The following is a 24,556-nucleotide window of genomic DNA, read 5'->3' as shown; positions in this document are numbered from 1 at the left end:
TGGGTCCCCAAGCAGCAGGCCCCCGAGGGCCCAGCTCCCAGTGCTGGCTGGTCATTACAGCCTCCTGCCCGCCGCGCGGGCCCCTCCGTGGGCAGGCGAGGGCAGCTGGCCAGGCCAGGGCACAGCCGCACAAAGGGCAATTCCACTCCTGTGTCGAAATGGTCCCCCAACTCGCCCAAAACCACGGCTGTCTCCTCTGATGTGACTGGTGGTCGGTGCCGCCCCCAGGGGAGGGTGGGGCAGGGAAGCCCCGCCTGCCCTCCCCCCCAGGGGTGTCACACAGGACAGAGGTGGTGGGCGGCGGTCCTGGAGGGCAGGCAGACCAGGGTGGGCCCTGGCACCTCGTAAACCAGAGTCCAGCACACCCAGGGTCGTGGGGGCTTCCTGCCCATGACGGGAGCCAGGTCGGCCCACCTGGAGCCTTCCGGAAGCACCTGCTCGGGGGGGACACCAAGCCATCACCAGGCTCCAAGCCACCGGTGAAGGCCAGGTCGGGGCTGTCCAGCAGCCACGGCCAAGGAGACACTGCCCGTCCTCCCCACCGCGTCAGGAGGCTGCAGGTGGTGTGGGGCCCTTCCCCGGTCACTGGGCTCAGAGGCTCGGCCAGGCCTCAGGGCCCGCGGGGCTCCCGGACGCACAGCCAGCCTGGCCCCAGGTGACCGGTGCCGCGCAGGGCAGGCCGTGCCCCTGGAGGGCCCGGCGGGGGTCTGGGCTGGGGCGTGAGGGCGCACAATCGCCCCCTTGTCCAGCCCGCAGGTTCCGCTTCCCGAGGCCAGCCAGCGGGATGTGCTCTTATCGCTGAGGCCGCCGGGAACAATGACTGCACACACTCTTATCGCCCCGCTGTTTGCTCAGCGCGCTTGAGCGTTCCCAGGTCAGCCACAAACACGCCATTGCCCGCGGCTTCCCGTGATGCCCCCCCGCCCCCCGAGCCGTCCACCAACCGCAGCCCCTGGGGCCGGCAGCCCTGCAGCGGCGGATCCCGGAACGCACAGCGCAGTTTTTCCAGGAAACTCAAACCACATCTCACATATGCGCACAGATGCACACATGCACTCAGCGGTGTGCACACGTGCCCACACAGCTCACACGGAGAGGTACACACACACTCACACATGGCACGCACAGACACGCACACGACATGCATGGCACACACAGGACACGTGGACATGCACACACATTCACACACACCTACATACACACATGAGCTTCCTTGGTCCAGGCTCTGTGGGCAGGAGCCCCACCGCCATCCAGGTGACATCCAAACTCCCGTCAGGGCACCCCTGTGTCCCTTAAGGTGTTGGAGATGACACTGGAGACCCCAGCATAGGGACCCCTGCCAGCCACGTGCCCCTGGCCTCTCCCCAGGCCCTGCGGGTCGGTGACCCAGGAATGTCCCCGGACCACAGTTCACTCCCTCCAGCCTCCTCCTCACCTGCCCCCTGCTCAGCCCTCCAGGTGCTGGGACACCCGGACACCAGGCGGACCAACCCCCCGGGGCGAGGCCCTGCTGAGACCCCACAGCTCCTGACGCGGGGCGCGAAGTAGAGAGGGGGCGGAAGGCTGCAGCGGGAGGGAGCAGCCGGGGCACCCTGCAGGCTGTGTGGGGGATCCGAGGGGCGGCCGTGCCAGGGCCGAGGCAGGTGCCAGTGGCTGGGTGGCGGGCGGGCCGGTGGCTGGGCGGCAGGCCCCGGGGGCAGGTGAAGCCGCTGGGGCCCTGAACTGTGGGCCACCGGAGAACAAGTCTCAGGGCTCAGTTCCACTGCCGGCCCAGCCACAGGGACCCCAGAGGATGGCCCCGCCCACCACCTCAGGCCGCACCAGGCCCCATGGCTCCCTGTGCTGGGGGATGACCCCGGGCGGCCTTCAGAGCAGAGGCCCAGCACCCAGGCGCTTTCCCGCCGCCGGGGTTCCGGGCCTCCCCACCCCGGCCCTGAGGCCTGACGGTCGCCTCTCTACAGCCCCACGTCCGGGTGCCAACCCTCCACCCCGGCCGGGACTGAGGCCTGCAGGAAGGGCCCGCCCGTGTCCCTGTGGGGCTCCGGGAGCGTCAGGAGCCCCGTGACTGCAGGAGCTCTCCGGGGGACGGGGAGCCCCCAGGGAGGCCCCTGCCAAAGCCGGGGCCCCTTCTCACACCGCCCCTCACTGCAGTGAGCCCAGCTGAGCTCCCGGGACCCCCTACAAAGCTCTGTGATGGCTCCAGCCTCTCGCCCTGCCCGGGTGGGGGGCACCGTGGGCCACGGGCGCTGGGGCTGCTCGAGCCTGAGGAGAAAGCACGGGGACAGCACCCGGCAACTCGGCACCGGAGGACCAGTAGCTCACAGAGGGCGGTTTCTGTTGGAAAAATTTCCTGTTAACACTAAAGTTTACTGCAAATAAACGGGTGGCCCTTCCTGCAGTTACTTGTGTGGCTGGGCCTCCTGGGGGTGGGGGGCTGCCCAAGCCAGGCCACGTGGGCTCAGGGGTCTGCGACCCAGGGTGCAGACCCACCTGGGGCCCCAGGCCAGGGGTTGGCTGGCAGCCCAGATGCAGCTTCTCAGTGGAAGGGGCCTGTGTCTCCGTGGGAACAGAACCACCCTTGGGAAAGGGGAATCCCCCCAAGCCAGGCCCCGAGTCCCCACGTGGCGTCCCACTTGGGGCTGGGCTGCCCTGAGAGCAGTCAGACCTGCCCTGCTCCCCAGTGAGAGAGGGACCCAGAGAGGACCCCAAACACCCATGCCCTGGCCCTCACCTGATTTTACCCCGATCCCTTGTGGCGCTGGCATGTGTCCTGCCTGTGGACAAGGGCCCCTGGCCCCGCGACCCCTGCTCCCAGAGACGCAGCACCCAGAAGCCACCCTGTCCTCCCTGGAGGCTGGGGGGCCTGCACCCTAAGGCTGGCCCAACCCCATGAAGGTGCCCCAGATGGGTAGCCCCCCAAGGGACTCTGACGCTGCTCCTGCACGTTGAAGAGCTGAGCTGTGGGGGGCCGGAAAACAGACCTGGGGGCAGCATGATCGCTCCCCCACAGGGCCTGAAGTCCCAGGAGGCTGGCTGGGAGGGGTCTCTAGGAAAGGCCCCCACGCCCCGGTGTGTGGTGCCAGCCTCGAGAGCCCCCCTGGCCTCCGGGCCGGTGTCCTGTCTGAGCCTGCAGCCAGCTGCCCAGCTCGATGGCCTGGCACCTGGGACCCCACCCGAAGGGCAGTCTGCCTGCCTCCCCTTCTGGTGGTCTTTCTGCCTGGGGGGGGCCTGGCATGCCGGTGCCTTTTGGGGATCCTGAGGTCTGGGTGGGGCGGAAGCCACCCCAGGAGCTGTGCTGCTAGCACTCTGGACTCCCGGGCTGGGGCTGGCAGCGCCCATGCTGACCCTGGGCCCTGTCCTCCAGAACCGTCTCCCAGGACGGCCCCCAGTGACCGCAGCCTGGAGCAGACGGGGGAGGCGTTTGCAGGACCCCAGAGGGCAGGGCCAGCCCCCGGTGCGGAAGCGAGCGATAATGGGAACAATTTTCCCAAGACGTCCAAATCCTGATAAAGCAGCGCCCGAGATCCTGTTTGGCCAGCGCTGCGCCTGACCGGCCGGCGGTGACAATTACAGGACTGGAGCGTGGGGTGCGGGTGGGCGCGGCAGGGGCAGGGCCCGCGGCGCCTATATAAGGGGCCTGGGGCTGGCCACTCAGTTGCACAGGTGCCGCGAGCCCGCCCGGTGTCCAGCGGCGGGAGGGCCAGTCCGGCTGCGACCTCTCTTCTCCGCGCACCATGCTGGGGCTGCAGCTGTTGCTGCTCCTGTCCTGCGGGGGGGCCCTGCTCGGCGCCGGTGAGTGCGGGCCTGCGGGCCACGCCCGAGGGACGGCCAGATGCCCTCCGAGGCCCCCGGGCAGCGGAAAGCCTGACCGGCTGCTTGGCTCTCCGGCCCGGCTGGACGTGGGCTGGCCTCGGAACGTGGATGGACGGGATGCCCTCTGTGCTCTGGCCACCTTGCCCTGGCCAAGGCCCGGGTTGCCCAGCCAGCGAGGGTCAGAGGGTGCAGAGGCCAAATGCCTGGACAAACGGACTTGGGCAGCGGGCCGGGATCCCGCGGGGACATGCAGTTTCCTCCACGATGGGTGAAGTGTCCGGGCTCGTGCCAGGTGTACAGTGGGGGGCTCAGCCCGGGGCCGGGCACTCCCACCTCCCTCTGGGCCATGGGTCCTGAGAGGTTGCCAGGGGTCGCCCGGGGTGGCCATGATGGTGTGGGGCCCCAAAACCCCAGCGAAGACCTAGCTCCGTGGGCCCTGTCTGTAAACGACAGCTCCGTGGGCGCCGGGCCTCGGTCTCCCCGTCTGTGGAAGCGAGGGCCCCATCCCTCAGTGGCCACCGTGAGCCCACCCAGTCTCACCCACCAGTCCCTGTGTGTCTCCCCACCACCCTCACCCCCATGCCTTCTGCCCAACACGAGGCACCACTGGCAACATCGCTCAGGGGTGGTTTCCACACCTGTCCCAACCCTGCGAGGGTCACTGAGGGGTGGGGGCCCAGGGGGAAGACCCTCCTCACTGGCCGCGGGCACCAGGTCCTTTGTCTTCCCTACCTGCCGGAGAGCGCTGGGGGCTGAGCCCGAAGGGACTTGCTCCCCCTCTCGGCTTAGTCCTGGGCCTGCTGCCCCCTCCCTGGTGGCACCGTATCCCCCCCCACCGGCCTCCCGGGAAGCCAGGGAGTGGGCCCAGGTGCAGCTGCAGACGCCAGCCCCGCGGGCCTCCCTGGCCCCGCCCCACCCCGCCCCAGGGACAGCCTTTCCCAACCTGGGCGTCTCTGTGTACTCGGGACCCCGGCACAGCCGAGGCCACCTCCCTGACCTGGGCCCAGAACAGGGGGCGGGGAGGCGCCCTGGACCCAGCGGGGGAAGAGGGGGCCTGCAGGTCAGGGGAGCCAAGGGGGCCCAGGCTGTGTGTGGGGCAGAGGGCGGGGCGGGCTCCGTGGGCACTGCCTTTGCTGGCCTGGGAGGGAGGTAGCGAGGGGCCCTGCCCACCGGGGCCAGAGGGTGAGGTGTGAGGCCAGGGTCGTGGGGGCCCGAGGTTGTGGGGCCGGGCAGGAGGCCCCTGCTGGGCCAGCGTTGAGCCAGAACAGGCAGGGGCCTGCGGGGCTGCCAAGCGTGTAGAAGGAACAGCATGCTCTGGCCACCGCATGGCCGGCCCGGGGCCCGGGGGCTGGCGGACCAGCCGTCCTGCAGCTCCGCGGGTCCTGGCCAGGGGTCAGCGCCTGCTCTGACAGCGGTGGGATGTGGAGCCAGGCTCCCGAGCGTCTTCAAAGGAGCCCCCGCTGCCGAAGTGTGTGTGTCAGCGGTCAGAGTTCAGGGAGAGCCGGAGGCCCCTAGCCTGGGCAGGGACAGAGCAGAGGGAAGGGCAGGAGACATGACCGGGCTCTGAGAGGTGGCACCGGGGGATGAGCAGCCGGTGGAGGGGCCACTTAGAGTGGGGCCTGGGGAGTGAGCCTCTGGGGGTCGCGGGTGTGAGCAGGGACCGGCCCTGCCTGATCAATGCCCTGTGGGGGGGACAGCCCGGCCCGGGGTCGCCACCCTGCTGGGAAGATGGATCCTGCCCCCCCCGCCCCGCAGTCACCGTGCCCCACGTCACCCGGGCGTTCCTCTGGCAATGGTCACCAGCGTTCTCTGGGAGGCTGACGGGTGGGCGAAGCAAAGCAGGACCGCACAGGGAGACCGGGTGGGCCGAGCCGGGAACACAGGGTGCAGCCAGAGCGCGGGGTCCCGCCCCCAGGGCTGCCTGGCTCTCCTGTTCCCTGCCTGACCACAGACCACCGAGCCCCTGCGCCCAGGGCGCCCCCCCGGCCACCCCCCACCGAGGTCCACACAGGAGCCTGCCCAGGGCCAGCTGGGCCACCAGCCCATTTAGGCCATGGCTGCATCTGTCCTGCACTCAGGGTCCCCGTCAATCCAAGGGGCCTGGCGCGTCCAGGAGTGCACAGGTCAGGGGGGCCTGGCGGGCCAACCAGCAGAGGCCCTAGGGCCAGGGGGTGCCACCCATCAGCCCTGATGCCCCCCTCCCCCCGCCAAGCGCAACCCTGGCAGCCGTCTCCAGGCCTCAGGCCGTGCTCACTGCCTGGGCGCGTGTGTGTGCGTGCATGTGTGGGTGCATGTGCGGGTGCACGTGCGCGCGCGCACACGCACGGTCAGGGGCGTGTGTGCGCCTCGCCTTCCTCGGGGGCTCTCGGGAGCAGGGACCTTGTGAGCCCCACGGGGTCTCCTGTACCCAGCAGGGGACAGGCACACAACCAGTGCCCACGCCACACAGATGTGCGGAAGTAGCGAATGACTGAGTGAACCAATGGGAGACGCTGGAGGTGTGAAGGGCGCACCCGGGCCCGGGCTGAGGCCTGGTGCCAGCCTGTGGTCCCCGCCCAGCCCTGGGCCCTGCTCCCACCTAAGCCCGGTGCGCCCAGGGGCACGCCATGCCCCGGAGCGAGGTGGCCGGCCCCAGCACTGACCATGGGCCCTGTCCACGCAGGTCTGGACGACACCTCCTTTGTCCACCCGGGCCTCCAGGGACCAAAGAACTCGTCACAGACAGGTGAGGGCCACAGTCCTGCCTCGGGGTGGCCAGGATCTGGGCTTTCCACGAGAGGCACCAGTCACAGGAGAGCCTTGGACAGCTGCTCCCCCGGGGAGACCGGCCTGTGCTGCCGGGTGGGCGTGGGGGCCGTGGGGCAGGGGCTGGGCTCCGGCATGGTGTCCTGCAGCCCCCAGGGCTGGTAACACACAGACCCCAACCTGGCATCGCTGGGCGTGGGGCCTCATCCCCCCCGCCACCCCAGGAGGGTCTGGAAGTTGGACAGCACTGGTCTCCCCAGGAGTGTGGGCTCCCCAGGGGCCCAGCTCGTGCGGCCAGGCTGCCCCGAACCCGCCACGCCAGCCGGGGGACACAGAACTCCGTGACCCCACCGGCTCTTTCCCCAGCTCCAGGCAGGGGCTGGTGCTCCACGTGGGGGGCCGGCCACTTCTCCACCTTCGACGGCCACGTGTATGACTTCGAGGGGACCTGCAACTACGTCTTTGCGGCCCTCTGTACGGACACCTCGCCCACCTTCAGTGTCCAGCTACGGCGAGAACCCAGTGGCAACATCTCCCGGGTCATCGTGGAGCTGGGGTCCTCTGCGGTCACTGTGCGGCAGGAGGGCATCTCCATCAGAGATGTGGGGTAGGCTGTGCGGCTGAGCAACCGGGGGGCAGAGGGCGGGGCCTGGGGGCCGCAGTGGCCACCGCTGACGGCTCTCACCCTGCAGAGTCGTCAGCTTGCCCTACACCAGCAACGGGCTGCAGATCATCCCTTTCGGCCAGAGCGTGCGGCTGGTGGCCAAGCAGCTGGAGCTAGAGCTGGTGGTGATGTGGGGCCCGGGCGCCCACCTCATGGTGAGGACAGGGCTGGGGCAGGGGCGGCTGCACCTGGAGGCAGGAGCTTCGCGGGCAGAGCTGCGGGGCTGCCCTCCTTGGGGTGGGGGTCCTGACCAGCCCTCCACTTCCTACAATGTGGCGCGGACCCCGGCCAGGGGTCCAGATGGGCCTGGGCTCTGCTGGTGGCTCAGTTTCCCCTCTTGAAGATGAGGACCGTCCGGTGAGGAAAGGGGTCCCCAGGGAGGGGCAGGGCGGGCCGTCACAACCTGCAGGCAGAGGGCGTCCTGGGATACCACGGCAGGCGCGGGCGGCCTCTGCGTCTGGGCGAGGGTCCCGGAGCCCCGGCGGCCCTCACCCCTCGCAACGCTCACGCGGTGGTGCCGACTCACGGCCCCCAGGTCCTGGTGGAGGACAAGCACATGGGCAGGATGTGCGGGCTCTGCGGGAACTTCGACGGCAAGAAGACCAACGAGTTTCTGAGCGAGGACGGTAGGTGGGGGCGGGCCGGGGCCCCCGTGTGGCCAGCCCCGCGGTGCTGACACGGACCCCCCCACGCAGGCAAGCTCCTGGAGCCCCACAAATACGCGGCCCTGCAAAAGCTGGACGACCCCAACGAGATCTGCACCCACGAGACTGTCCCCAGCCCCCGGGTCCTGCAAGCGGAGCATGTGCGTGAGGTGGTCAGGCTACCTGGGGCCCGAGTGCCCGTCAGCCACAGGGGGGACAGCTGCAGCCTTCCTGGTCAAAACGCTGGGGGTGGGACGTGGCCTTCCCCCCGTGACCACATGGCCCTCTGCCCAGGCCCAGACCTGTGCCCGGCTGCTGACCCTGGTGGCCCCCAAGTGCAACGTGCCCAAGGAGCCGTTCCTGCGGAGCTGCCAGGCAGACTTGGCTGTGTGCGCCCAGCCGGGCCGGCAGAGCTGCGGCTGCGCCACGCTGTCCGAGTACTCGCGCCACTGCAGCCTGGCCGGCCAGCCCGTCAGCCGCTGGCGGGGCCCCGGCCTCTGCTGTGAGTCCTGAGGGGGACCCCGAGCGCCACCTTCTCCCTGAGTCAGGGGACCCGGAGCAGGAGGGGCCGGGCAGGGCCCGGGGGTGCCTGCCTCCTCACCAGGGCCCCATGTACCTGCAGCCCTGGGCCCGTGCCCGGCCAACCAGGTGTACCAGGAGTGTGGCGAAGCCTGCGTCAAGACCTGCTCCAACCCCCAGCACAGCTGCGCCAGCTTCTGCACCTTCGGCTGCTTCTGCCCAGACGGTGAGGCGCCGCTCCTCGCAAGGCCCCTCCCAGCCAGCCCAGAGGCAGGGCATCAGCCCCCATCCCACCCAGCATGGGGCCCCGCCTGGCACACTGGAATCAGGAACTGCCTGCCACCCCAAAAGTGTGCCCGCAGCTGCGTGTGCAAACCCACGGGACAGTGAGGTGGTGTCCACTGAGGGGTCCGAGAGGCAGCTGGTGGGCTGTGAACCAGACCAGAGACGGGGCCTGCACTCACCAGGGGCAGCCCCGGGCCTGTGCACGTGGGTGGGAGGGCCGATGTGGAAACTAGGGGCCCCCCAGGGAGGGTCAGGGGACGGTGCCTCTGCCACACAGCCCCAGGAAGCCCCTTTCTGCAGGTACGGTTCTGGATGACGTTTCCAAAAACCTCACCTGCGTGCCAGTCACCCAGTGCCCCTGCACACGCGGCGGCGTGGCCTACGCCCCTGGGGAGGTCACTGCGGATGCCTGCCACACCTGGTGAGCACAGCAGCCTGCGAGGACACAGGGACAGGAGGGGACGCGGAGGGCCTGGGTGTCATGGGCTTCAGGGGGCAGCCTCAGCCCTGAAGGCCGGCTGTTCTGCCGGCCCAGAGCACCCTGGGGTGCCCCCCCCGGACCCCGCAGCCCTGCCCACCACTCGGGGTGGCCCTCCCCTCCCACAGCCGGTGCACCATGGGGCGCTGGAAATGCGAGGAGCGGCCTTGCCCCCGGCGCTGCGCCCTGGAAGGCGGCTCCTTTGTGACCACGTTCGACGCCAGGCCCTACCGCTTCCACGGGACATGCACCTACACCCTCCTCCAGGTAGCGCGGGCCTGCCCCAGGGACTCGCCCAGGGGTCCCGTGGGGGGTCACCACGGGGTGGGGGTCTCACAAGGGGTCCCGCCGGGGCGGAGGCACCAGAAGCCCCGGCCCTGTGTGCTCACGGACCTCCTCCCAGAGCCCGCAGCTCCCCGACGGGGGCTCCCTCATGGCCGTGTACGACAAGTCTGGGTACTCGCACTCGGAGACCTCCCTGGTGGCACTCATCTACATGTCCAGCCAGGTGAGGCCACCCTGACTGCCGCCGCTGCACCCACCCAGGCCCCCGAGCAGCCGTGCGCCCCCACCGCGGCCCCCTCCCGCTGCTCTCCACGGGGCTGGGGTTGGGGGACGCCTCCCCGCACTCCTGGCGCCCCGGTGACTCGGTTCCCCTCCCTACAGGACAAAATCGTGATTTCCCAGGACGAGGTGGTCACCAACAACGGAGACACCAAGTGGCTGCCATACAAGACCGGTACGTGGGCGGCCCCGGGGCGGCCCCGGGTCGCGGCTCAGGCCCCAGGGCAGGCCGCCCACTGAGCGCCCGCCCCCCGCAGGCAACATCACGGTCTTCAGGCAGACGTCCACCCACCTCCAGATGGCCACCACCTTCGGGCTGGAGCTCGTGGTGCAGCTGCAGCCCGTGTTCCAGGCGTACATCACAGTCGGGCCCCAGTTCAGAGGCCAGACCAGGGGTGAGTCCCTCCCGCGCCGGCCCAGGGCCAGCCCAGCGGCTCCGGCCCAATTGGCTTGACCGCACCAGGAGCAAAGAGCCCCCAGAGTCTCACCAAGACCCAGAAGGTCAGCTCCTCCTGGCGGCCAGCCCTCCTGCCCAGGGCGCGGTTAGAGGGGTGCAGGGCAGGGCGGGGACGCGCGCAGGCCCACACTCACAGCCCGGCCGGCTCAGGGCTCTGCGGCAACTTCAACGGGGACACGACGGACGACTTCACGAGCAGCATGGGCGTCGCGGAGGGCACTGCCTCGCTCTTCGTGGACTCTTGGCGGGCTGGGAACTGCCCCACCGCCCTGGAGCGCGAGACCGACCCCTGCTCCATGAGCCAGCTCAACAGTGAGCGCCTGGCCCTGGGGGCTGCAGGGTGGGCGGGAGGCCCACGCCGGGTGGGCGCAAGACCCACAGGGGCCTGTCCTTGCAGAGGTGTGTGCGGAGACCCACTGCGCAGTGCTGGTGAACAAGGGCACGGTGTTCGAGAAGTGCCACGCCGTGGTGAACCCAAAGCCCTTCTACAAGGTGGGCAGGGCCTGCAGGAGGCCAGGAGGGCTACGGGGTGGGGGGCCCTTCAGGGACTCGGGAGTCAGAAGGGCAGGCGCCCACACTGCTGTCTGCCGGCAGAGGTGCGTGTACCAGGCCTGCAACTACGAGGAGACCTTCCCGCACATCTGCGCCGCCCTGGGCGACTACGCCCACGCCTGCGCCTCGCAGGGCATCCTGCTCTGGGGCTGGAGAAGCAGCGTGGACAACTGCAGTGCGTGAGGCTGCGTGGCAGGGACCACAGGGGCCCCGGGGTCACGCGGAGGGCGGGGACACCACAAGGGCCCAGGGTCTGAGCTCTGCCGGCCATTCTCTGGGGACCTGACGCCCGGGTTCCCCACAGCCGTCCCCTGCACGGGCAACCAGACATTCAGCTACGACAGCCGGGCCTGCAGCCGCACGTGCCTCTCGCTGTCCGACCGCGCTGCTGAGTGCCACCCCAGCGCCGTCCCCGTGGAAGGGTGCAACTGCCCGGAGGGCACCTACCTCAACCACAAGGCCGAGTGTGTGCGCAAGGCCCAGTGCCCCTGCCTCTTGGACGACCACAGGCTCGTCCTGGCCAGCCAGTCCACTGTGGTCAATGGCGTCATCTGGTGTGTGAGGGTCCCTGGTGGCTGGCCCTGCCCCGCCCTGCCCCCAGCCCCTGCCCTGGGGCCGCCCCCTCACACAGCCTCTCTTCCAGCTACTGCGTGAACGGGCGGCTGAGCTGCCCCGGGCGACCGCAGATGTTCCTGGGTACGTAGCTTGGCCGAGGCGGCGGACCTGGACCACAAGGAGCCCCGGCCTCCACGGAGCCCGCCTCACCCAGCCCCTCTTCCCTGCAGCGTCCTGCTCGGCACCCAAGACGTTCCAGTCCTGCAGCCAGTCCTCAGAGAACAAGTTTGGGGCAGCCTGTGCCCCCACATGCCAGATGCTGGCCACTGGCATGCCCTGCGTAAGGCTGGGGCAAGCAAGGGGCAGGGCGCTCCCCAGAAGGCCGTCCCCACAAGGGGACCTGTGCGGGGCCGGGGGGGACCTCCCTGCAGTCACCGCTGCAGGGCTTCTCTCCGGACTGGGGGAGGGTGTCCGCAGAGCCCTCGGGCGAGGGGCCAAGCTGCCCTTCCGTCCCTGTCCTCCCAAGATAAACGCGACCAGTGGGGCTGGGAGGCTAGGCAGCTGGAGGGGCCGTGTGCTCCATCTGCGGGGTTCTCTGAGGACTGTGGGCTGGTGCTCCCCAGTGTGGGGAGCGGGTGGAGGGGGTCCAAGAGCCCAGCCATGAGACCCAGAGGAGCAGGAACCTTCCTGAAGAGAAAGGCCCGGAGCAGGGTAGATGCAGCAGCAGGCCTGGAATGACGGCAGGGGGGTCTCTGAAGGGCCCACGGCCGGGGCCACCCTTCCAGGGCTGCTGACCGCCTCCCTGCAGGTGCCCACCAAGTGTGAGCCCGGCTGTGTCTGTGCCGAGGGGCTCTATGAGAACGCCAGTGGGCAGTGCGTGCCCCCCGAAGAGTGCCCGTGCGAGTTTGCAGGGGCCTCCTACCCCCGGGGCGCCCAGCTCCACACTGACTGTAAGACCTGGTACGTCACAGCCCAACCCTGGGGGTCCAGGTGGCTCAGGGCTGTCCTCAGGGTCCTCTGGGGTTGGCACGGGGTCAGCATCCTGTGGGGGTGCATGTGGCCTGGGTCCCTCAGAACCCCAGAGTACTCGCTCCTCCCCCAGCACCTGCTCGAGGGGCAAGTGGACGTGCCAGGAGAGTGCCCACTGCTCATCCACCTGCACCCTCTATGGGGAGGGCCACGTGGTCACCTTCGACGGGCAACGCTTCGTGTTTGAGGGCAACTGCGAGTACATCCTGGCCACGGTGAGGCCTCGGGGGGCAGGGAAACCATGGAGGGCGGCCAGGAGGAGGCCCTGGGGGGCCGTGGGGGAGCTCCTGGCTGGCTCCTCCTCAGCGCCCCCTCCCCGCAGGATGGCTGCGGCACCAACGACTCCCGGCCCACCTTCAAGATCCTGACGGAGAACGTGGTGTGCGGGAAGTTGGGCATCACCTGCTCCCGGGCCATCAGGGTCTCCCTGGGGGTGAGTGGGCTGGGTGGGTGTCCCTACATGGCAGCCTCTCTGTGCGGCTGGCCACGCGCAACAGCGTCTATCAGAGCTGAACAGCCATGGAGGGGCAGGAGTGGGGAGTTCTCCCAGAAGCATGACTCAGCCCTCAGCACAGTGTCCATGATGTTCCAGAACCTTCTGCCCATGGCAGGCTCCAGAAGGCAGGCGCTGGCCCACCCGTGTCCTTGATGGACACGTCCACCCTGCCTGGGTGGGCACAGGCGGGGAGGCAGCGCTGGCGGCATTTAGCAGCCCAGGTCCAGGGGGGCAGGCAGCCGGTGACGTCCCTGCCCCCCAGGGCCTGTCCATCGTGCTGGCGGATAGGAACTACACGGTCAGCGGGGCCGAGCCCCATGTGCACTACCGGGTCAAGGCGGGCTCCTTGCACCTGCTGCTGGACATCACCATCGGCAGCAACTACAACCTGACCCTCATCTGGAACAAGCACATGAGCATCTCCATCAAGATCTCACGCGCCACACAGGTCAGTGCGCCCCTGCCCAGGCCATCGGGGGTGGGGCAGCGCCCGCCCACCACCTAACACCAGCCCCCACAGGACGCCTTGTGCGGCTTGTGTGGCAACTACAACGGGAACATGAAGGACGACTTTGAGACACGCAGCAAGTACGTGGCGTCCAGCGAGCTGGAGTTCGTGAACTCGTGGAAGGAGAGCCCGCTGTGTGGGGATGCCAGTTTTGCGCTGGAGCCCTGCAGCGTGAACGCCTTCCGTCGCTCCTGGGCTGAGCGCAAGTGCGGCATCATCAACAGCCAGACCTTCGCTGCCTGCCACAGCCAGGTGGGCCGCATGCCTTGGGGCCGGGTTCCCGCAGCACCACGGCTGGGCCTCGGGCCTGGGGGGGCGGGGGGGGGGCGGCGGCCGCTGAGGGCTGGCTCCCACAGGTGTACCGCCTGCCCTATTACGAGGCCTGCGTGCGCGACACGTGCGGGTGCGACACTGGCGGGGACTGCGAGTGCCTGTGCGACGCCGTGGCCGCCTATGCCCAGGCCTGCCTGGCCAAGGGCGTGTGTGTGGACTGGAGGACCCCCGACTTCTGCCGTGAGTGCCCTGCCCCCCACCCCCGGCAGGCAGCCCTGGCAGCAGCACTGCTCCTGGGTGGGCAGTGGGCTGAGTCCCTGCAGACGGACCCCACACGGGGACCCCGAGCCTTCCAGGCTTCTGCGCGGGCTCAGGGTCCCTAACGGGCACCTGTCCTCCCAGCCATCTACTGCGACTTCTACAACACCCACACACGGGTGGGTACCGGCCAGTTCCAGTACACACAGGAGGCCAACTGCACGTGGCACTACCAGCCGTGTCTCTGCCCCCAGCAGCTGCAGAGCTTCCCGGACACCAACATCGAAGGTATGGGGTGGGGAGAGGGAGAGGTCGGCCCAGGGGACTGATGGCTTCCTAGGCCACGTGGAGAGGGGCGTGAAGGTCAGGGCAAGGCAGGTGGAGGAGGGGACAGCCTAGAGCCAGGGGACTGCAACAGGCAAGGGGTGGGGGAGGCGAGAGGCTCAGTGCAGGGTGGCCGGGGAAGGGAGGGGACACGGTGGGGAACTGCCTCTGCGGTTCAGAGGCAAGCCGGGGCAGGGCAGGAACGGGGCCTGGAGGGAGAGGACCCAGCTCCAGCTCTAAGGCTTGGCCGCTCCCGGCACCGCCCCCAGGTTGCTACAACTGCTCCCAGGACGAGTACTTCAACCACGCCACTGGGACATGCATGCCGTGCAGTAAGCGCCGTCCGCAGGCCCATGCCCCCCTGCCCTCCCCGGGTCGCCCCGGCCCTGCACCCACCTCTGGCCGGCTCTCCAGGACCCCCTCCCCAGGCTGTGCCCTTGCAGTGCTGAGACCCCCGTGCCCCAGAGGGCAGACATGGGGAAAGGGAGTGGGCCTCTCCTCCCCACGCACAGAGCCCCTCACGCCCAGCCCCCAGCTGCAGGGCAGACGCAGGCCCAGGCTCCGCAGGCCTGCTGGGCGCATGGCTGCAGAGCAGGAGCCACCTGGGGGCCCAAGGGCCGCGGCCTGGAGAGCTGCCGTAGCCCTGCGGCCAGGCCGCCACCAAGGCCAGGGGGTGTGTTGGGAGAGAGAGCAGATGGGGGTAAAAGGACAGAGGAGCAGGGGCCGCCCGTCTCGGGTGAGCCCCCGACTCAGGCCCTGGGGACACGGGAGGACTGGGTGGAGGGCAGGGGAGAGACAGTGCTGACCCCCCTTCTTCTTGCAGTGCTGCTGCCCACCGCGCCGCCGTCGCCCACCACAGGTGATTGCACGCACACTAGGTGCCAAGGTGAAGCAGGCGCTCTCCCCGGGCTCTTCACTGGACACCCGTCGGCCTGGCCTGTGCCGGCGTGTGGGGCAGCGCAGCAGCGTGCCTGGGCCGCCCTGGGCTGGCCCCACGGGGGGCAGCCGTGCCGGCCAGGAAAGCAGAGGGGAGGGTCCAGTAAAGCTCAGCTCCTGGCCGACCAGGAGCCGCCCCGCTGGGGCCCCGCCGCATGGCCACTGTCACAGCAAGGCTGCTGGGACCCCAGGGCGCCTCGGAGGGCCACGCCCCCTCCACCTTCTGCTCAGTCTGCCTGGCGGTGGGGGCTGCAAGGCACAGAGGCTCAGTGGGCAAGAGAGGGGCTCCTCCAAAGGCTGTGCGCACAGTAACGGCCCCTCTGCCCCCTACAGGAGCCAGGCCCACCACGGCCTCCCCCAGAACCACCAGCCGCCTCAGCTCTGTACCCGCGGCCAGCTCACCCCCCACACCTGGGACCCCCACAATCGGCTTTACACCCACAGCCACGCCCACGGCCACACCCACGGCCTCAGCCCACTCCTCCATACAGGCGGGGACAGCCCCGAGCACCCAGACAGGCCGGACAGTCTCTGCTGGAGGTAAGGCCCCACAGCGGCGGCGGCAGGACGCGCAGGGTCACAGACGTGCTCCGTGGGGCTGTGGGGCAGGAGCACCTCACCTCGCCACAGAGCAGGGGCTCAGGCACAGAAGGCATGTTTGAAGCGTAAACTGGTGCCAGGACATTGCCCTTCCTTGCTTTGTGATACTGTCGCTAAGACACGAGTGGGGTGTGCCGGGTGCAGGGAGCGTGTGACAGCCCCCCCATGAAGCCACCCCACCCCACTCAGTAGCACCCTCGTCCAGCTGCCCAGGGACCACAAGGGCACAAGATGTGGGTCCTGCTAGCATGGGCAGGGGAAGAAAAAGCCAGTGGCTCAATGAGTCCATGGGCACTGGAAAACCCACTGTGGCCACCAAGTCCAGGCTGCCTGAGAGGACGTGAGGGTCAGCTAGAGAAAGACACATGCCCCTTTCAGGGGGTCCAGTGCACCCGACTGGCCAGGCTCTGGTGGCACAGCTGGAGCAAGGTCCTTGGACTCAGCAGTGAAAAGGGGGCAAAAGCAAGTGGACCGAAGACGGTGTTCTGGGTCTTCTTCCCTGCAGAGTCGCCTCGAACGACCTCTGCCATCACCACGGGAGCCACATCGCCGCTGGCCCCCACAGCCACCCCTAGGTCAACGGTCACAGGACCGACTGTGACAGAGGCCACAACGCATTCCACAGAACCACCCCTCAGCACAGCCACACAATCCACAGCACGGTCCACGGCACGCACCACAGCGGCAAAGCCAACCCCGACGATGTCAGAAACCTCCACTGGCACACCCAAAAGTAAGGATGCCCCACCCAGGGGTCCCCACAGAGGAAACAGAGCAGAGGTTTCCTCATGCCCAAAGCACCTATCCGGGGCTACATACAAGAGCTTGGCCTCGGGAAACCAGACAGGGACGCCTCGAGCCCAGAACAAGGGGGCAGCCGGCAGAGCGGCCGGCAGGAGCCCACCGGTCAATACGCTCCCTCCCAACTCTCCAGGCACAGCGTCGGCAAGCCTCTCCGCCACAGCTACTGCCACACCCACACCAGGTGAGCCAGGCTCCCGGGGCCCAGTGGTGTCCAGAGTCACAACAGCGCAGGGCCCGCGTCTGCCATCAGGGTCACATGTCGCAGCCCTAAGGCACACGAGAAGAGGGGTGGCTGAAGCCAGGCAAACCAAGCTGAGACGGCATATGGGGGCTGTGCGTTGGCTTAGGGGTACACACACTTGACATACAAAAAGGAGCGGGGAGAGACCAGCATTCAGAGCCAGCAAGCAGTACAGGGAGGCAAAACGGCACAGGAACCGAGAGGAAAAACGTACACAGACAACACGTGGTAAGCAGGACAGGAAGACACCAGACAGACCACGGACACAAAAAATAACCATCCACATTGTACTCCCACAGAGGAAACGACCGAAAAACGAACCTGGGAAACAACAACACAGCAAGAGACACATCACACGGAGCCCGCGAGATCGCCCGATACTACAACAGGCCAGAGCCCAATACACACAACTCATCAGACACACCCCGCCCCCGCCACGTCCCACACGCCCCACACGCCCCACTCGCCACACACGCCCCTCACCACCCCCTCCGGACACACGGGCTCCCCCTCCCACACCGCCCACTCGACACCTCCCCCGCACGGGACGTCCTTCCGCACCACCACCTCCTTCCCAACCGCTTCCCCGTCCAAGACCACGCACTCCACCCAGGTGCCACACTCGGCCACCTCCTCTGTCACCCCCACGTCTCCCCGCGCCGGCACCCCAACCCGGCCACACTCCCCCACCCCTCACTCCGCAACGCCCCCGACCACACACGTCCCTGGCTCCGGCACCGCGCCCCCGCCTAACACCGCCCCGGGCACGGGCACGCTGACCACAGCGGGCACCACGCCGGTCCCGAACTCTGCCAGCACCGCCAAAACCTCCACCCCTCCCACGGCCCACCCTTCGGCACCTGCCCACTCCGGCACCACATCCACGCAGGCCTCGGGCACCGGATCCGGGACGCCGCCGCGCACACACCCCGCCTCGGCCACGCCCCACACGCCCCACTCGCCACACACGCCACACACGCCCCTCACCACCCCCTCCGGGCACACGGGCTCCCCCTCCCACACCGCCCACTCGACACCTCCCCCGCACGGGACGTCCTTCCGCACCACCACCTCCTTCCCAACCGCTTCCCCGTCCAAGACCACGCACTCCACCCAGGTGCCACACTCGGCCACCTCCTCTGTCACCCCCACGTCTCCCCGCGCCGGCACCCCAACCCGGCCACACTCCCCCCCCCCCTCACCCCGCAACGCCCCCCACCACACACGTCCCTGGCCCCGGCACCGCGCCCCCCGCCTAACACCGCCCCGGGCACGGGCACGCTGACCACAGCGGGCACCACGCCGGTCCCGAACTCTGCCAGCACCGCCAAAACCTCCACCCCTCCCACGGCCCACCCTTCGGCACCTGCCCACTCCGGCACCACATCCACGCAGGCCTCGGGCACCGGATCCGGGACGCCGCCCCGCACACACCCCGCCTCGGCCACGCCCCACACGCCCCACTCGCCACACACGCCACACACGCCCCTCACCACCCCCTCCGGGCACACGGGCTCCCCCTCCCACACCGCCCACTCGACACCTCCCCCGCACGGGACGTCCTTCCGCACCACCACCTCCTTCCCAACCGCTTCCCCGTCCAAGACCACGCACTCCACCCAGGTGCCACACTCGGCCACCTCCTCTGTCACCCCCACGTCTCCCCGCGCCGGCACCCCAACCCGGCCACACTCCCCCACCCCTCACTCCGCAACGCCCCCGACCACACACGTCCCTGGCTCCGGCACCGCGCCCCCGCCTAACACCGCCCCGGGCACGGGCACGCTGACCACAGCGGGCACCACGCCGGTCCCGAACTCTGCCAGCACCGCCAAAACCTCCACCCCTCCCACGGCCCACCCTTCGGCACCTGCCCACTCCGGCACCACATCCACGCAGGCCACGGGCACCGGATCCGGGACGCCGCCGCGCACACACCCCGCCTCGGCCACGCCCCACACGCCCCACTCGCCACACACGCCACACACGCCACACACGCCCCTCACCACCCCCTCCGGGCACACGGGCTCCCCCTCCCACACCGCCCACTCGACACCTCCCCCGCACGGGACGTCCTTCCGCACCACCACCTCCTTCCCAACCGCTTCCCCGTCCAAGACCACGCACTCCACCCAGGTGCCACACTCGGCCACCTCCTCTGTCACCCCCACGTCTCCCCGCGCCGGCACCCCAACCCGGCCACACTCCCCCACCCCTCACTCCGCAACGCCCCCGACCACACACGTCCCTGGCTCCGGCACCGCGCCCCCGCCTAACACCGCCCCGGGCACGGGCACGCTGACCACAGCGGGCACCACGCCGGTCCCGAACTCTGCCAGCACCGCCAAAACCTCCACCCCTCCCACGGCCCACCCTTCGGCACCTGCCCACTCCGGCACCACATCCACGCAGGCCACGGGCACCGGATCCGGGACGCCGCCGCGCACACACCCCGCCTCGGCCACGCCCCACACGCCCCACTCGCCACACACGCCACACACGCCACACACGCCCCTCACCACCCCCTCCGGGCACACGGGCTCCCCCTCCCACACCGCCCACTCGACACCTCCCCCGCACGGGACGTCCTTCCGCACCACCACCTCCTTCCCAACCGCTTCCCCGTCCAAGACCACGCACTCCACCCAGGTGCCACACTCGGCCACCTCCTCTGTCACCCCCACGTCTCCCCGCGCCGGCACCCCAACCCGGCCACACTCCCCCACCCCTCACTCCGCAACGCCCCCGACCACACACGTCCCTGGCTCCGGCACCGCGCCCCCGCCTAACACCGCCCCGGGCACGGGCACGCTGACCACAGCGGGCACCACGCCGGTCCCGAACTCTGCCAGCACCGCCAAAACCTCCACCCCTCCCACGGCCCACCCTTCGGCACCTGCCCACTCCGGCACCACATCCACGCAGGCCACGGGCACCGGATCCGGGACGCCGCCCCGCACACACCCCGCCTCGGCCACGCCCCACACGCCCCACTCGCCACACACGCCACACACGCCCCTCACCACCCCCTCCGGGCACACGGGCCCCCCCCTCCCACACCGCCCACTCGACACCTCCCCCGCACGGGACGTCCTTCCGCACCACCACCTCCTTCCCAACCGCTTCCCCGTCCAAGACCACGCACTCCACCCAGGTGCCACACTCGGCCACCTCCTCTGTCACCCCCACGTCTCCCCGCGCCGGCACCCCAACCCGGCCACACTCCCCCACCCCTCACTCCGCAACGCCCCCCGACCACACACGTCCCTGGCTCCGGCACCGCGCCCCCGCCTAACACCGCCCCGGGCACGGGCACGCTGACCACAGCGGGCACCACGCCGGTCCCGAACTCTGCCAGCACCGCCAAAACCTCCACCCCCTCCCACGGCCCACCCTTCGGCACCTGCCCACTCCGGCACCACATCCACGCAGGCCACGGGCACCGGATCCGGGACGCCGCCCCGCACACACCCCGCCTCGGCCACGCCCCACACGCCCCACTCGCCACACACGCCACACACGCCACACACGCCCCTCACCACCCCCTCCGGGCACACGGGCTCCCCCTCCCACACCGCCCACTCGACACCTCCCCCCGCACGGGACGTCCTTCCGCACCACCACCTCCTTCCCAACCGCTTCCCCGTCCAAGACCACGCACTCCACCCAGGTGCCACACTCGGCCACCTCCTCTGTCACCCCCACGTCTCCCCGCGCCGGCACCCCAACCCGGCCACACTCCCCCACCCCTCACTCCGCAACGCCCCCCGACCACACACGTCCCTGGCTCCGGCACCGCGCCCCCGCCTAACACCGCCCCGGGCACGGGCACGCTGACCACAGCGGGCACCACGCCGGTCCCGAACTCTGCCAGCACCGCCAAAACCTCCACCCCTCCCACGGCCCACCCTTCGGCACCTGCCCACTCCGGCACCACATCCACGCAGGCCTCGGGCACCGGATCCGGGACGCCGCCCCGCACACACCCCGCCTCGGCCACGCCCCACACGCCCCACTCGCCACACACGCCACACACGCCCCTCACCACCCCCTCCGGGCACACGGGCTCCCCCTCCCACACCGCCCACTCGACACCTCCCCCGCACGGGACGTCCTTCCGCACCACCACCTCCTTCCCAACCGCTTCCCCGTCCAAGACCACGCACTCCACCCAGGTGCCACACTCGGCCACCTCCTCTGTCACCCCCACGTCTCCCCGCGCCGGCACCCCAACCCGGCCACACTCCCCCACCCCTCACTCCGCAACGCCCCCGACCACACACGTCCCTGGCTCCGGCACCGCGCCCCCGCCTAACACCGCCCCGGGCACCGTGACCACTGTTTGGACCTCCCCCATGTCCAGTCGCATCAGCATCGGCCAGTTTTCTACTTCCTTAGTGAGCCCTTCCCCTTCTCCGTCCCTAGGCTCCAGCGTCAGCCCTTCTGTGTTTCCTCCTGCTTCCCTCAATTCTAGCCAAACCCCCCTAAACACTCCCTTGTTCACGACTGAGTGGCCACACCATGCCACCTCTTCTCCCGCCCATTCGTCCCCCTCCCTCCCTGCCACGAGCGGGCCCCTCTCTCCGGCCCCTTCTCAGGCCCCCTCCCACACCTCCACCCCCACACCACACTCTTTGCCCCCCTCCCCATTGTCCTCGGTGGCTTCCACGTCCCACAGACCCCCAACCAGGAGCTCGGTGACCCGCACTCCTGCGTCCTCAGGACGTCCTACCCCCTCACACACAGCCCGCCCGTCTCCATCTCCTTCCCCTGCTGTCTCCCAGCCCCTGACAGCCTCCCTCTCGCCTCCTCCTGCCCCGACCGCGCCACCGGTGCCTCCCACTCCCTCGCATGTCCCCTCCTCCAGCACCGCAGTCCCTCCTTCCACAGCACGGACCACAGCCAGCACCCTAGGCTCCTCCACCGTGTCTTCCCAGTCCACCACCTCGCAATCCACCTCTCTCACCACTCGAGTGCCCGTGCCCAGCCTCATGTCCTCCACGCTGGGCGTGACAGCCGTCCCCAGTGCCCCAGCCACGAACCTCACCACCAGGCCCCCTAGGACCACAGGACTGCTGACCACCGCCTCCCCCACTGCCGGATCCTCTGCGTCCTCCCTCCTCCCATCGGCCCCCAGCTACTCCAGTAAGTGACTTCTCTCAGCCACCTAGTGACACTGTGCTCTGCTTCCTCCCCGCCTGGCTTCTGTAGTCGGCTGCACTCGGGGTCACTCTCACGCTGTCCCCACCTTTTCTCATCTCCTCACCCTGCCTGGTGACCCCCTGGGCTCTGCTGTCGCCTTCCTGCCTCTGCTCCCCAGGCTGTGATGCTTCCCGCACACCCAGCCCCCAGCCGACTCTTGACTTGGTGGGCGTGTCTCCTTTCCTCCCCCTAAAGCCCGCGCTTCCCCTGGGAGAGCCTGGCAGCAGGGGGCGCTGGGCAGAGGCCTGGCTGGAGGGCCAGGTTTGCCTCTGACCAGCTGCAGGCTCTGGGCCCGTCACCCCTGAGGCTGTCTGGGTCACGCCTCCCCGACTAGGCTCCCCCACACCTCTGGTGTCTCCGGCCTGTCCTCTGCCACGCTGCCCTCGTCCTTGGGGCCTGTGCTTCACCTTGGTGGACGGGACTCCAGTTCCTGTCTCCCCACCTCTCCAGCAAGGCCTAATCTGGCTGCAGCGGGCACCTGTCCTCTGGTTGGCCCCCTTTCCCACCTCTAATCCTGGACTCGGCTCCCTCATGCCCCACCCCCCACACCCCCTTGCTGCAACCCTGGCCTCCCTTTGAGGGGCCTCCTCCCCTCAGCAGCCCCCCTCAGCTGGGCAGGGCTGGCAGGCATCCAGGAGGCACTCATCCCACCCCTCCCAGGCTGCAGAAAGAAAAGTGAAGACTGGCCGGCCATGCCTCACCTCTAGGGACGGCGGGGGGCCAAGCTGGGACTGCGGCAGGGCCCCCCATCCCACGGTTGGTCTTGCAAAGGCTCAGCCCTGCAGCCTCCTCCAGCTCCCACTCTGCCCCGCTGCCCCAAGGCTGCCTGACCCGCCCTACCCTTCAGGGACGCCGGTCGCCTCCCTTTTGGGTGTTCCCTCCACAGCATCCACTGCCTGGACAGGGCTCCCCTCACAAGCCCCAGGCGGGACCGTTCACAGTGACACGGTTCTCCTGGGGGACAAGGACTACGTTTAAGCTGTCCCTGGGGAGGGGACCCCAGGAACTGGGGTGAGGGAGCCAGAGAGAGAGAGAGAGATCAGGAAAGGGGGACAGCTAGGGGCGATGAGAACCCACGGGGACACATCCAGAGCCCCGTCCCTGCCAGGTCTGTCCCTGCCAGCGGGAAAACAGAGCAGGCAGGGCAAGGCCAGGACAGAGTGGGGAAAGCGGGGGGCTGTCGATCTGTGCTCAGGAGCTTCCTTTAGCTTTCTCATTCGGTTCCACAATGGTACCTCCCAGCGGCAGCACTGCTCTGCCGGCTGCCAGGGGTGAGCCTGAGGTGATGCGCCAACTCTGAGATCCACACGGGGACCACAGACTCCTGCAGGGAGCTTTCTTCTGGGGACACTGACCCCCTCCCTGTGTCACGCCCGCAGGTTCTGGGCCCGACAGGACAGAGCCACCTATGCTCACAGGTAGGTATCAGCTGGCGGGGGAGGAGGCTGGGGAGGCTGGGGACAGTGCAGAATCTGCCTCGTCCTCTGAGCAAGCCCTGGCTGCGGGGTGGGGAGTGCCCAGCTGGCTCTGTCCCAGCGTGAGGTCTGAGATCAGTGGGGCTCGGACGGGCGGCAGCAGCCCGCGTGGGGCCCAGCAGAGTGCCGGCGGCCCCCTGGGCCATCTCCCTAAGGAGCTATGCAGCTACTGTCCTGCTTCCCCCTGGCCCCAGTGGCCGGCCCTGCTCCCCGCCCACAGAGAATGCACTCGGGGAACCCGGGGCCCAAAGCCCAGCGGGCACGCCCACCCACCCTGCCCTCTCAAGGGCCTGGCCCAGGGGCCCTGAGGCCGCGCGTGCCCTGTGGCCACTCCCTGGGGTGGGTGTCTCACCGCCTGCCTCCCCCTCCCGGCGCTCAGAGGTCTGCAGGGTTCGGGAGCGTGAGGAGGAGATCACCTACCAGGGGTGCACAGCCAACGTGACAGTGACCCGCTGCGAGGGCGTCTGTGCCTCCTCTGCCAGGTGAGCGGCCGGGCTCTGAGCTTGGGGCCCACCATGCCCAACAGAGGCTCCAAGCGCCCCCCTGTGACTGTGCCTGCAGCTGCCCACCTGCCAGCCAGGGAGGCTGGCAACAGAGGCCACGCCCTGAGGTCCCCACTTGGGTCTGCCCTTCTCCCATGTGGCTGGGGAGGAGTGGGCCCCCCCCAAGGCCGTGACCCTGACCCGCGCTCCCTGCGGTGGATTCTTTACAGCTTCAACATGGGCACCGATCAAGTGGACACCCAGTGCAGCTGCTGCCGCCCACTCAGCTCCTACAAGCAGCAGTTGGTGCTGCCCTGCCCAGACCCTGAGGCCCCGGGGCAGCAACTGGTTCTTACACTGCAGGTGTTCAGACGCTGCGTGTGCGGCCCCGGGCGCTGCAGAGACTAGGGCGCAGCCCCCGCGTGAGAGGATGAAGCACCACTCTCAGCCCCCAGCCCCCCGCGCCCCCCCCCCCCCCCCCCCCCCCCGGCTCACTGCACCCAGCAGCCCCTTTCCAAGCATGGCCTTCAAGAGCCCAGGGCACAGCTCACCCAGGCACCTGCAGGAAGGGGCTGCCTGGCAGGAGCCCTGCAGGCCCTGGCCCAGCCCAACAGGCTGCAAAGAACTGCTGGCCTCCTGCCCTACAAGGCCC

General features: G+C 69.2%; 1 protein-coding gene across 1 annotated transcript; it reads left to right on the top strand.

Annotated features, from left to right (window-relative positions):
- Positions 1-3,734: 3,734 nt before the first annotated feature.
- Positions 3,735-24,312, top strand: MUC6 (mucin 6, oligomeric mucus/gel-forming). Its single transcript, XM_054570664.1, has 37 exons — positions 3,735-3,792; positions 6,476-6,538; positions 6,925-7,165; positions 7,251-7,377; positions 7,758-7,848; positions 7,918-8,027; positions 8,161-8,368; positions 8,489-8,611; positions 8,971-9,091; positions 9,277-9,415; positions 9,552-9,656; positions 9,815-9,887; positions 9,970-10,107; positions 10,320-10,481; positions 10,567-10,661; positions 10,764-10,896; positions 11,026-11,275; positions 11,365-11,417; positions 11,507-11,616; positions 12,085-12,236; positions 12,379-12,520; positions 12,628-12,738; positions 13,064-13,249; positions 13,322-13,561; positions 13,666-13,822; positions 13,985-14,128; positions 14,434-14,496; positions 14,988-15,023; positions 15,434-15,640; positions 16,635-16,685; positions 17,045-17,862; positions 18,141-19,899; positions 20,589-21,142; positions 21,683-21,890; positions 23,327-23,365; positions 23,802-23,904; positions 24,135-24,312. Exons 1-37 carry the CDS (start codon positions 3,735-3,737, stop codon positions 24,310-24,312), a joined length of 7,548 nt encoding a protein of 2,515 aa, XP_054426639.1.
- The last annotated feature ends 244 nt before the right edge of the window (positions 24,313-24,556 follow it).

The sequence above is a fragment of the Pteronotus mesoamericanus genome, unplaced genomic scaffold (assembly GCF_021234165.1).
Source record: "Pteronotus mesoamericanus isolate MK-2021 breed Mesoamerican mustached bat unplaced genomic scaffold, CSHL_Meso_final contig_214, whole genome shotgun sequence".
Lineage (NCBI taxonomy): Eukaryota > Metazoa > Chordata > Mammalia > Chiroptera > Mormoopidae > Pteronotus > Pteronotus mesoamericanus.
The sequence above is the reverse complement of the archived record's forward strand: the minus strand, read 5'-3'. Positions and strand labels throughout refer to the sequence as shown.

Excerpts from the sequence above, each read along its gene's own strand:
- MUC6 (XM_054570664.1), top strand. The coding sequence starts at position 3,735 with ATGCTGGGGCTGCAGCTGTTGCTGCTCCTGTCCTGCGGGGGGGCCCTG. Across the intron at positions 13,250-13,321 it reads AGATCTCACGCGCCACACAG|GACGCCTTGTGCGGCTTGTG; the intron begins GTCAGTGCGCCC and ends CAGCCCCCACAG. Across the intron at positions 21,891-23,326 it reads ATCGGCCCCCAGCTACTCCA|GTTCTGGGCCCGACAGGACA; the intron begins GTAAGTGACTTC and ends TCACGCCCGCAG.